Raw genomic sequence first — 12,578 nt, forward strand, 5'->3', positions numbered from 1 at the left:
ATTTTTCAGGTCTTTTATTAATTGTTTAAGATTTGCAGGGCTTATTATGCCTCTAACTCCTTAAAATCAAATGCATCTTAAATATGAAGAAATAATGTTTTAGAGATCTTCTTTCTAAACAGGTTCCACTATATTACATAATGAATCAACAATAGGTATTAAGTTTAAGCATCTGAGAGAACACTCTAAAGCTCTATGTCTAGGCTGTCTGGATTATCATAGGTCAAGTGTAACTCTTGATCTGTAAATGAGTATTTCCACTGTAGGTACTTGCTCCCTAGAATCCAACTGTTCTTAATTAGTGTAGTGTCTATAACTAAGAATAGTGTGAATCCATAAACATTTTTATAGCACTTATAATACACATGCTATCTTTGCAAAATAAGAATATTCTTACTTTAATATCTTACATAATGCTATATTAAATAAGCTTAATAATAAAAACATCATTACATGAATATATCAATTAATTTAAGAATATGTTCATATATCTTAATTTAATAGTAAAGGTAATATTAAGAGGTACCTTTCAATAAAAATTAAGTATAAAATATGTAATATAAAAATATACTGATTTTACAAATTTAGATTTTGAAACTGCAATGTTAACTCATCTATTATACTTCAGGGAACTTTGCAAACCTGATGTAGAGATTCCAGTTCTTATGTTACCTGACATTTCTGTTAAGACGTCAAGCCATCTTGTCAGGCCACTTAGCAAAATAACAGGGTGAGGATAGCTTTTATGCACACACAAGCATGGTGTGTTTTTATTTAATGACATGTATTTTGTTAAACTTAATTGATATCTAATAGTTGAAAATAATTGGGCTGAATCCCATTTTTCTAAAGGCTAAGGAAATCAGAGCCGTTTGAAACCTCAATCTAGCTGTCTCTGGCTGAGAAGGAGGAACATGCCTGGTTTCAAGAACGCTGAGTTCTGAGAATTAACAGAGCTTCTCATGGGGAGAAAGGAAGGAGCAGCTCTGGCCAAAAGGTGACCCCACCTTCAGTTTCCTCCACACAGGGGTTCAGATTTATCAGTTACTGTCTTTGTTCAACTAATCAGATTTTAGACTGGAGACTTCTAATTTGTTATTTAGAATTAGACTCTTCAGCAGGCACAGATTCAGTGACATTAACAAATCCTGAACAATTTGAAGCACAAGTACATTCAAAAGCCCTGAACACTCAGTGTTTTAAAAAGGAATGATTTCCATAAGCCCAAGAAGTCCTGTATTCTGAGGGCTCATTTCTCTGTGGTTTGGGGGGATACAAGGGAGAGATGTAACCCCAAGTTATGACTTACATCTAGGAAGATGTCAGTGTCAAACTGGGCCATCCGATGCACAAAAACACAGGCTCCCTGGAGCCAGGGAGAAAACACACTGCCAATGGCGGCCTTGACCCAGCCAGTGTCGGACATGTTTCATATGATGTCTGATGACTTCAGATCTAGCCAATACCTAAACGATATGGAGAAGCAATAGACACACACAAAAACAAAACAAAGCAGCCAGGAAATCAAACAAACTTGTGCCTTTGAGAACTGGCTGGAACCTCAATGACTACAAAGAAGGGTCAAAGAAGCCCCAAGGCAGGATGAGTGATGCTACCTAACACTTTTGTTAGAAGCCTTTTTCAGAATCTTATGTAGTCTGAGAGTTGAGTGGGAGTCTGGGTTTGGCAGAATTTTCTGAGTTTTTCCATTGATGCAACAAATAATTGTTGAGCAAATGTCATATGCTAGGCACTGTTCTACCTAGGATAATGAGCAACATAGACCAAAAGATCTCTGCTCTTATTTTAGGGAGCTAGATAGTGAATAAGCACACAGTCAAGTGAATTAACATGTAAATTGATATTGTAATTTTAAATAGTGATAAGTGCTGTTAGGAAAATAAAACAAGGTAATGATAGATAGTTTGGGGATATCCAGAAAGATGTTTCTGGGTACATAAATTTACCTGGAGATGAAGAGAAGGAGCAAGACATGCTCTTGTGGGGATTTATTCAAGGATGATTCCTAAGTTCTTGCTTGATCAGTTAGTGAGCTGGTGCCATGTATTGACCTAAGGCTGGGCAGAGGCATCAATAGTTCTGTTTTGTAGATGTTGCATGGGAGATGTCTGGTAGTATGCAAGTAAGGTTCAACTAGGCAACACATGTTAACAGCTCAGGGAAGAGTTTAGCCAAAACAGAGTTTTTCTCCCTACCTTCCACAGAGGATATACCCAATTCCAAGGCTGCTCTGAGAGTGCTGAGCCATTTTAGGAGAGCCTGTGGTCCCATTGGTGAAATAAATGGCCATCGGCTCTTGACTTTCTGTCTCCACACAGGTGTGATCTGCAGAGGTGGATCTGTAAAATATGGACCACAGATCGTGGCTGAAGATGGCAGATCAGTTCAACTGGAGTTTATTTTGTTCTGCTACTTATGCCCTCTTGATGTCAAGGATAGTTAATAGAACAGAATCTAATCCTAAGCTTCCCTGAGAGTAATTTCCTCATGAAATCTTAGAGGGACTTTGCAGATCAGTGCTAAGGTTTAACACCTCATCTCTCTCTTTCTCTCTCTTTTATACTATTTTTATTTATTTATTTTTAGAGAGAGGGAAAGAGCATGAGAAAGAGAGGAAGAGAAACACTGATGTGAGAGAGAAACACTGCTGCCTCTCATACACACCCTGACTGGAAACCAAACCCACAACCCAGACATGTACTCTGACCAGGAACTGAGCTGATGATCTTTTGCTTTGTAGTATGATGCCCAACCAACTGAGCCACACCGGTCAGGGCTCATCTCTCTCTTTTTAAGCTCTATCGCCTTGTAGGCTAAAGAGATAGCCAAGATCACTTTTGATTAAAAAAAAAAAAAAAAAAAAAGGATGTTTATTCTATTTATTTAAACATTTTAAGTGCCTTTTAATCTATGAATTTTTTAAAATCAGTTTTGAATCTTTGTAAATTGTTATTAACATTTCAGGAGTTTTTATGATTTAAAAGAAGATCTTTTGGCATTTGAATCAATCTTTTTGATACTTTTTATATAATATCTTCAATATTGCCGGCAGGCACAGTTAGTTGCTTACCAAATAACATCTCTTCATTCTTCCTTGCATTGGTAAAATTCTGATTTTGCTCAGATATCTCGCAGCCATGTGCTTCAGGTGGGGAAACTGTTCCCTATATAGCTCTTAGAAGTAGGGGTGGGAGTGGGGGTCAAAAGTTAATATGATTAATCTAAGCCAATCGTGGTTTAGGGCTTCCATGTGATGCAGTTATGGTCAGTGAGAATGGGAAATGTTTTCTTGTTCCAGAAAGAGTCAGGAGGAAGGGATACTGCCTTCCTCTACCCTACCCATTTTGTCCTCTGGCTTTGGATATTGCTGTGAAAGTGCATGGTGTCTGGAACTACTCTAGCCATGCTGGGATCATGAGGGGATTAACAGACACACCCAAGGTGGCATGATGGAAAGAGGAATGAATCTGGATTCTTGCTAACTTCATCAAACCACTCAATTAACCAACTCACATTCCACCCCTGTACTTCTTATTTGTGGTATAATAAAATATTTTGTATTGTTTAAGCCACTTTTGCTTGGATCTTCTATTGCTAAATCCAAGAGGATTCTAACTGATAACATTATCTGTGAAGCACTGTCTGCATAGAGAGTGCCAACAATTTCTTCAATTTTTATACACGCATGTCCTCTGTCCTTAAATCTGGGATGGCTTTATGACTTTGTTGGACCAGTAAAGTGTGGCGGAAGTTCTGTGACTCCTCAGCCTAGGCTTCAAGGGGTTTTGTTTTCAGTTTCACTGGGAGGAACACAGAGCTGTTACATAAAAATGTACAGACTGTCCCGCTGGAGGTAGAGGCCATGTGTAGAAGTGAGGTGCTTCAGCAGACACCAAAGCCTCAGAATTGTGAGTGAACATACTTGTATCCTCCATTCCCAGTCAAGCAGGTGTGGAACAGAGACAAGCTGCTTCTGTCAAGGCCTGCATGAACTTCTAATCCACAGGGTCATAAACAAGTAAAATAATCACTGTTCTACACCACTAAGTTTTGGGTTGTTTTGTTACTCAGTGGATAATTGATACATGCTCCCAAAGTTTTGAGACTCTTGTATCACAGTTTTAATTTCCTGGGTTGTAGGAAATAGGGTAAAGGACAACATTTTAGTTCACTTTGATGATAAATAAAATTGTCATTGAAATTGTAAAATAGTGAGGATTAATTATATAAACATATGCTATATTGTCAAAAGTAGTTTCATGAAATATTAATGTGGTTTTTCTTGCTAATTTGCCTCTTCCATTCCATTGTATTGATTCAATATATGGATAGGGTGAAGTTGGTATGTGTTAGACTGGGGAAAGGGAACTTTCTTCACAGTATCTGATACCCATGAAAACAAAAAACCTCCGATTTTTAATGCTTCTCAAACCTGTATAAGGTTTCTCATTTTTTCTTTTACTAAAAGAGCAGATATTACCATCTGTGAGTGACAAGGAGGTTTTCAAGCAGTGACTCCATTATCTGACTTCTCTCTTAGGATATTTGAGTTATATCTTTCTGGATTTTTCTCAACAGATTAAATGTTTGATGACTTCCAGAATTGTAGCTTTATCCTCTTGAGTCTGAGACTCATATCTACCACCTGCTAGATATCTGGATGTTCGCAAACCCCTCGATCTCAATATGTCCAATTTTATACTCTTTCTTCAGCTAATGGTAGCCAACCCACTCAATCACCCAAGTTAAAAAGCATAACAGCTCAACTCCTTGCTTCATCCTCAATGCCCAATTGATCTCCGAGTCTTGCCAGTTCTTTAGTGTGCCTCCTTCCCTCCATCCCATTCAACAGAGCTCAGATTTAGACCCTCATTGTCTCTCCCCTACATAAGGCTCCAAGATGGTCTCCCTGATTCCAATTTGGTTCTTCTAAAATTAATTTTCTATACAGCTGCCAGAGAAATCTATTTAAAACATAGAACTGTCCTTGACACTCCCCTACTTAAAACTCATCAATGGCTTCCCTTGATTGTAGGTTAAGTTAAAGATTTAGCATGCATATGAGGTCTTTATATGAGAGGTCATATTCTGCTTTCCATTGTGACTTCATAATTTATTCTCCAGTCACTCAAAACTGTCCATTCCCTGCACACCTTAGGAGGTTTTTGTTTCCATATCTTTGCTTATGCTGTTCTTCTGCCCGGAACATTGTTCCAGTCCCCTCAAGACCAGAATTCTGGGATCTAGACCCAGAGGGAAGGGTCCTTTTTACTAGGATAGGAAGGGAGAAACTTCATTCTGGCCCACAATTTTGACCTTTTCTACACCCTATTATAAATATTCTGGAAAGTATTCATGGACTTCTATCCTTGAGGGTGAGAGGTCTTAAAATGAACTTCTTGAATAGAAGATTGACTCTAACAACAAGAAATTAGACCTGATTCTTGCTCTGTGTGGATCTCTGAAAGACTGGTCAACTGTCGGCAATGATAGCTCTCCTTTTCCTATATTTTAGAGAAAGAGCCCACGGCACTTTTGTAGTTATGACACTCCAAAGTTGTTTTTTTGAAGTGAGGACCCCATTTATCTTGAAAAAATAGCCCCCCAAATATGCAAATTTCAATTTGAAATTCAGATGAGCTCAAAGACCCTTCTTTTTGTCAATTTTGTGGCACTTTTAAGTTTTCTTGGAGACCCAGCAGAATGTTGCCAAGTTGTTTCAGATGGGGGTGGGGGGTTTCTGAAGGGGGATGCTTGCTGCCCAGGGAGTATGCAGCACAACTGGGATGGGAAGAAAACTGGGAGAATAGCAAATTCTATGTTTCCTTTTGTTAATCCTTTAAAATGTTTATATATGTGCAATGCACAAAAGTACATGTATATAATTTATAAATAAGTAAATATACACGTGTCAGGGAAATGTGTTAAAAATATTTTCCTAATGGAGGTGCATATTCAAATAATCTGGATACCACTACTTTAGGGAACCGCTGCACTACTAAAGGACTTTATTAACTTGAAAATATCCCTGGCTGATGTGGCTCAGTGGATTGAGTGCTAGCCTGCAAACCGAAAGGTCACTGGTTCGATTCCCAGCCAGGGCTCATGCCTGGGTTGCAGGCCAGGTCCCCAACTGTGGGCATTCCCAAGGCAACCAATTGATGTAGCTCTCCCACATCAATGTTTCCCTCTCTCTCTTTCTCCCTCCCTTCCCTCTTCTCAAGAAAATAAAGAAAATAATAAGGGGAGTAATTATAATTACTCTAACACACTTCACCAGGCATCATGCTAAGCACTTCCCATGCTTTATCACATGTGGTTCTTCTGTCCTGATCACCATTTTATGGAGAAAATACAGAGTCTCAGAGATGCTACTTGGCCTATGCAAAGTTACACAGTTTATAAAAGACACAAACAGGATTTACTGGCATGGCCCTTGGGAAAGAATTTTAGGATCGGCCAATAAGATTTGGTTTATATTATTAGTAGGATAAGATTTCAATCCCACAAAGGAAATTCCTCTATTTTTCAACAGAGTTTTCATGTCTTTTTTTCTATAAACTTCTCCAGAAGATTTTTTTAAAACATAAGCTACTTAACAGCTATTTGAAGGATCATACCATTAACATTTTACTCCCTTTTTTACAGTTTAAGAAGCAATTTCTCACATATTAGCTAATTTTATCCTCAGTTACTGCTTGATATGTGCAGAATAATCATTCCCATTTTACATATAAAGAAAACTGAGGTTAAGTTATCTATTTTGTTCATTCATTCAGTAAATATTTTTAAAGCACCAACTTTATGGTAGGGACTAGGGAGAGACCGATCAGCTAAAAAAGCAGGGCTTCTGTTTTCTTGGAGCTTACATTCTAGGAGAGGGGCCAGCGAACTTTTTCCATAATCGGCCAGGTAGTCAATATCTTAGGCTTTGTGGGCCTTGTGGTCTGTGTTACATCTATTCAACCTGACTCTTGTAAGATGAAAGCAGCCATAGACAATATGTAAGCAAATGGGTGTGGCTGTGTTACAATAAAACCTTACTCACAAAGCAGGTGCCTTGCCAGAATTGGCCCATAGGTTCTACTTTGCCAATCTCCATGGTACAGGAGAAAACTAGGAAATAATGTAACAAGTGACTGAACATGATATTCAGATAGTGTTGAGGGCTGTGAAGAAAACAACAAAGTCCAGAGTGGCTTGGAATTCTGCTCTAGATGGGGTGGTCAGGGACAGCCTCACTGAGGGAAAACATCTGAGCTGAAATATGACAGGAAGGACTGAGGAAGAGCATTCCAGGCAGAGAAACAGCAGGTACAAAGGCCCCGAGGAAGGGCATGTTTGAGGAATAAAAGGGTGGCCAGAGGGAGTCAAGGCAGGGAGAGTGGTCCACAAGTTAGGCAGAAACCACCCATGCAGGTGCTCACCAGAGGCTGAGGTGGGACACAGGGCAATGGAGGCAGAGCTGCACTCCTTCCTTGCATCCTTAAAGCCTTTCATTAAGTGATTATTTTCTGGGAAGGATCCCAGATCAGCCCAGTATGGCTCAGTCCTTGGAGGCAAGGAGACTCTGAGATGTAGCTGAGTGGTGTTATTGCTGGTTCTGACGGTGAGATGGGGGAAATACTCACTGAAATAACTCCTGGAAGCTGAGCCATCCTTATGGCTGTGTGGAGACACCAGGAGTTTTGTCAAGTCAGGACACTCTGACACAATGGACTCTACTGCCAGGGCCACCTCCTCGTTGGCCACGAGGCACTTAGCCTTTGATGCTCGCAGCCGATGGAGGATGTCTTTTGTGGTCAGCTGTGTTGTTCCTGGCGTGAAGACAAGCCCTAGAGAGGAGAGAGGACCCTGAGCTAACAGAACTGTTGTCCACCAGGTAAGACTGAGGACTGTGGATACTTGGACTTTGTACCTGGGTGAGGAGGAGCTGTGCAATCCAGCCTTCAGCTACTCTTGCTTTGGTCCCCAGGGACAGCCCATGGGACTCTGATCACTGGGAGATCCTTAGAGCACTGTTTTCAGAGTCTGACAGTCCCTGGGCCTAAAGCTGTTCTTGCAACTTACTAGCTTTGTGACCTTGAGGGCATAATTTGACCTCTTTGTGCTTTCCTTTCCTTATCTGTAAAATGGGAGGAAATAATAGTATCTGGCATATAGGAGGCATTATAGTAGTGAGCTGTTATTATGTAACTTTTTTGTGGAATATTTTAATCATTATTGTGTAACACTTAAATAGCTTTTTATCGCTTATAACACATTTTTATGAACACTTTTGAACCAGTGTTCTCCAAAGTGAGTTTTGCGAGATAATTCACAGCAGATAAGAAAAGAAATTTAAAAATTTTTAATTTATTAAAATATTAGAATTCTTTTTATCTCAATTTTGTACATATTCTATAACATGCATATTATATTAGTGAAGAACAATCTAAATAACTATTCAGAGGAGAGGATGTGTATCTCAGCTATTTTTATTGATAAACTGTGAAGCAAAAAAAGCCTGGAGAGCATTGTTCTAAGTAGCACTTTGGGTCTATGCAGTTGCTGCCATTTGATGGACTATGAGATCAGGTCATAGCTGGTGAGTGGCAGAGTATGCCCTCAAGTCTGTGTCTTCGCAGTGGTCTGACATCCTTGCGGTGTGCCTACACTGTTTACTTAGGCAATTCTGTGTTTATCCCACCTCCTCACTTCATCCTAAACACTGGTCTTAGACCTGATTTTAGAGTGCAGTTTCTTATGAGAAGAGAGATATGGGAGAGTTAGATGAAAAGCAGAGAGAAGGTGGTTTGTTCTTTCTAAAATGAATCATTGGGAAGAAAGTGGAATGTATGTAGAGAGCTGCTACCATTTATTAAGCACATATTATGTACCTGGTACCTCACTTAAAGTTAATCCCAGTGTATAAATGACAAGTGGTCCACAGGTCCCAAAGTCAGTAAATGACAGAACCAGATTCAAAGACACATATCTGAGTCTCCCAAGTCCCATGCTGTATGTACATCAGGTCCTTATTTCTTGATGGGTTCCCTGAAGTCAACTAAATAGGAAGATGTAGAGTTGAATTCCTAGGAAGGAGACTTTATTTATAAAATATATTTTCAAAGCTCTCATATGTCATCCACTCTTGAGAAAACAAATAAATATGTGATGATGAGGAAGTTAACTAAGAAATCAGCTTAGGGTTCTCAGATTGTTCATTCAATATAAAATATAAGATTATTTATTTTGCAAACCATTTGTTCTTATCAGCTCAGAAATTATTAGTACTATTGGTGGATTTGTGATGTGAATGGGTTCAATGTGTAGGTAGCTAGCTTGGAGGTAAAGAGGGAAGTTCTCTTCTAGCAGATTTAGACTGCATGCACTTTACAGCAAAAGCAAAATATTTTACCCTGTGGTTCAAGCATCTTCATATTCACTCAGAAGCCTTAATAATTTTGAGTTAGAAAACATTCCTCAGCTGCTTGCTTAACATTTAATTAAGTGAATAGTTTTGACTATTCAGCTTGTGGGTTTATTTTTAATCTTCACATTTCACAAATTACATAAATCATGTTAAGTGATATTAAATACATTTTTATGACACATAAACTACTTTTAACTCCTTCAACCCAAAATTGGCTTCACATTTGCAAGTTCCCTTTTATAGTGAATATGAAATAAATTTTATATATTGCTGTTTTGATTTAACATAGACAGTAAAAGCATTTTTTTAACACCATGATGGCATCCTTATAATTATCTTTTAATGATAGCCATCAAGTTGAAGCATCATAATTTCAATTAGCAATAAACATACCTCCACTAAGCTTTATTATCAAGAAAATTATAATGTATTTGATCATCTTTATATAGTTGTTTTCAGTTTTTTCTATTTTTGACCCTATTGCAGCAGACATCTTTGTGTTCTCTACAGAAGTATACTCTTACTAATTTTTTATTGATTTTACAACATTTTTGTTATATTCTAGAGCAGGCATTGACAAACTTTTTCTGTAAGGGGTCAGATAGTAAATATTTTATCTATGTGGGACATACCATCTCTGTCTTGATTAGCAATTCCACTGTTACAGAACAAAAAGAGCCACAGACAATGTGTAAATGAATGAGCATGGCTATATTCCAATAAAACCTTAAAACAGTTGGCCAGTGTGTAGGCCATGGCTTTTGCTGACTTCTTTCCCAAAGGAGAAAAGAATCCTGTTGAAATTTGGGGTACCTTATAAATTACTACTTTGGAAGAAAATGTGTCATTGAGTATATTCATCTTTCTGTCTGGAAAGAAGCAGAGGTTTTCTGACTGGATTCACAGTCATATTTTTATAAGTTCTTGCATTCTAAAATGCTTTTACTTTCTTTTGTATTTTCATATTATGGAGGATCCAGATATACCCAGAGAAATAACTGCTGCATCATCTGGATAAACAGGCATTGGTATCTATACTTGATTTTACAGAACTTCGTGCTTAAATCCCAACTGCATAGCTTTCTAGCTGTGTGACTTTGGGGAAGCTTCTTAACCTCTCTGAACCTCAGTTTCCTCTTCTGCAAAATGAGCAACACAATAATACCTACATTTTAAGGGAGTTTTGAGATTATTATTACATAGTGATTGCTCTTAATTTCAACTCTGATTTTGCTGTCCTTTATAAGCATAGCTTCTAGTGAGAACTAACACCTGAGAAAAACCTCAGCTTTCAGCTTCTCTCTGTTTCTGCTTGATTTACGAAAGTTAAATATGGACACTGACCTGTGCGCATACAAGCTATGTTGACCAGCCACCACTCTGGGATTCCGGGCAGAATGAGAGCCACTGGGTCTCCTCTCCTTAGGCCACAGGGCTTGGTGAGCATATTGGCAGTCTTTGGGGACAAGGTGCCCAGTTCTCCAAAGTTCAATTTCACCTTGCCCCCTTTGCCATTCACCCAACAAAGGGCTGGGTTGTCTGGTCTCTCTCCTGCCTGGCCACAAACACATGGGAAAGAGAGGAGAAGGCTTATGTGATTGGTCACCAAATAAATGGAACATCTTCCATTACTTCCCTTCAGCACCCGTGCCTGTGGATTCAAGTAACAGCATCCCAGCTCCTCCTATTAAATACAGTCTTGGTGAAACAACCCACCAGGGTGCTCACCCTTCCTTGACCAGTAGGCGGACATGTGACTCGAGTCAGGCCAAACAAATCTCTCCCAGACCTATTGGCTCTTGGTGCTTATGCGTTCTCAGGGAACTGGCCTAGCTTTTGTTTTTGCTGGGACTAATACTCCAGCTTCCAGCCCAATTTTTTGAGTTCTCCTATATCCCTCCAATAAACTTCTTTGCTTAAGTTAAGTTTTACCCCTTCCAAATAGCCTTAATAGATGCCCAAGGTTGATTAAGAACATGACATCTATTTATACCCAGAAGACTGAGGATGTGGGTTTCATAGGTTACAGAGAACAGGGTAGAGGGCCGTGGGGGTGGGGATAGGCATCAGCATGATTGATTGATTTCTGGAGGAAACTTCTCACTCATGATTTTATAAAGCAAGTGATCTGTGCTGTAAAACCCCTACTTTATACATTGCCTGGGGAGAAAAATTACTCCCCATTCCTTCTCCTATCTGGAATGTTTATTTTGCTTTCCCTGGTTGGAAAAGACTTCAAAGCTCGACCTCCATGTCACCCTCTGTGAAGCCTTTCTTAGACTTCTGTTTACCCTCTGACTTCTCTGTGTTCTGCAGCATTGTGCTCATATTCCCAGGGACTCCACTATATTGTCTTGTATTACAGATGTGTCCCTTCCCTACAGATGTGAGCTCCATAATATCAGGGGCTGGTTCAGGTGCCTTTGGAATTGATGACCTTGGATAAGTAGCTTAAATTCTGCAACACCTGGTTGGTGATGGGGATTTGACGAAATAATATAGGTTAGTATTTCTCAATCTTTAGTCATTTGAGCATCGCTAATGTTTGCCAGATCATCAACACTTGTGTTAATGTTCTTTGTATTTTCTTTACATCATCTCACTTTTATTTGAATACATTTACTTAAAAAGAAAATGTGACTTTCGGCCAAGAAGGAGGCATAGACAGACATGCTGCATCTCCCTCCACAACAAAAAAGGAATACAACTACCTTAAAACTAGAAACAATCAGAAGTTCCAGAAAATCAAACTGCATGGAAGTCTAGCAAAAAAAGGTATAAATAACAAATACTCAACCAGACAAGTAGGAGGGGTGGAGCCGGGGCGGAAAGAGCACGGTATGGTAGCAGCAGCAGCAGCAGCAGGCTGGCAGAAAACACAGTCACACATTTTAAAGTCAGGAGGGACACCTGGGCAGCATTCCAGTCTCCTCACCAGACCTAGCAAGCTCACGGTCCCAGCACTGGGGAGAATCAAGCCTCATTGCTTCTGACTGTGCAAACCAGTGGGGGTTAGGGTGGAGGCAGAAACTGCCAGTCTCTCAGCAGAGTCCGTTTGTTTAAAGGGCTCCCATGGTCATAGAACATCCGCAGACCCACCTACTCTGGGAATGATGGCCAGGGTAGCAGCTAGAGGGGCGCC

At 39.4% G+C, this 12,578-nt stretch overlaps 2 protein-coding genes across 2 annotated transcripts in view; one reads left to right on the plus strand and one right to left on the minus strand.

Moving 5' to 3' along the window:
* Nucleotides 1-12,578, plus strand: part of PDILT (protein disulfide isomerase like, testis expressed) — a 96,842-nt gene that overhangs the window by 11,789 nt on the left and 72,475 nt on the right. The gene's annotated exons all lie outside the window — the stretch shown is intronic.
* The window catches only part of LOC150009813 (acyl-coenzyme A synthetase ACSM4, mitochondrial-like), a 32,190-nt gene that overhangs the window by 7,241 nt on the left and 12,371 nt on the right, over nt 1-12,578 (minus strand). Inside the window, 5 exon segments of the mRNA XM_090279395.1 lie at nt 1,310-1,466; nt 2,217-2,360; nt 7,653-7,683; nt 7,686-7,856; nt 10,781-10,991. Of these exon segments, the coding sequence (XP_090135521.1) occupies nt 1,310-1,466; nt 2,217-2,360; nt 7,653-7,683; nt 7,686-7,856; nt 10,781-10,991 (714 nt within the window).

The sequence above is a fragment of the Furipterus horrens genome, unplaced genomic scaffold, assembly GCF_987537825.1.
Source record: "Furipterus horrens unplaced genomic scaffold, mFurHor1.1.pri manual_scaffold_5, whole genome shotgun sequence".
NCBI lineage: Eukaryota > Metazoa > Chordata > Mammalia > Chiroptera > Furipteridae > Furipterus > Furipterus horrens.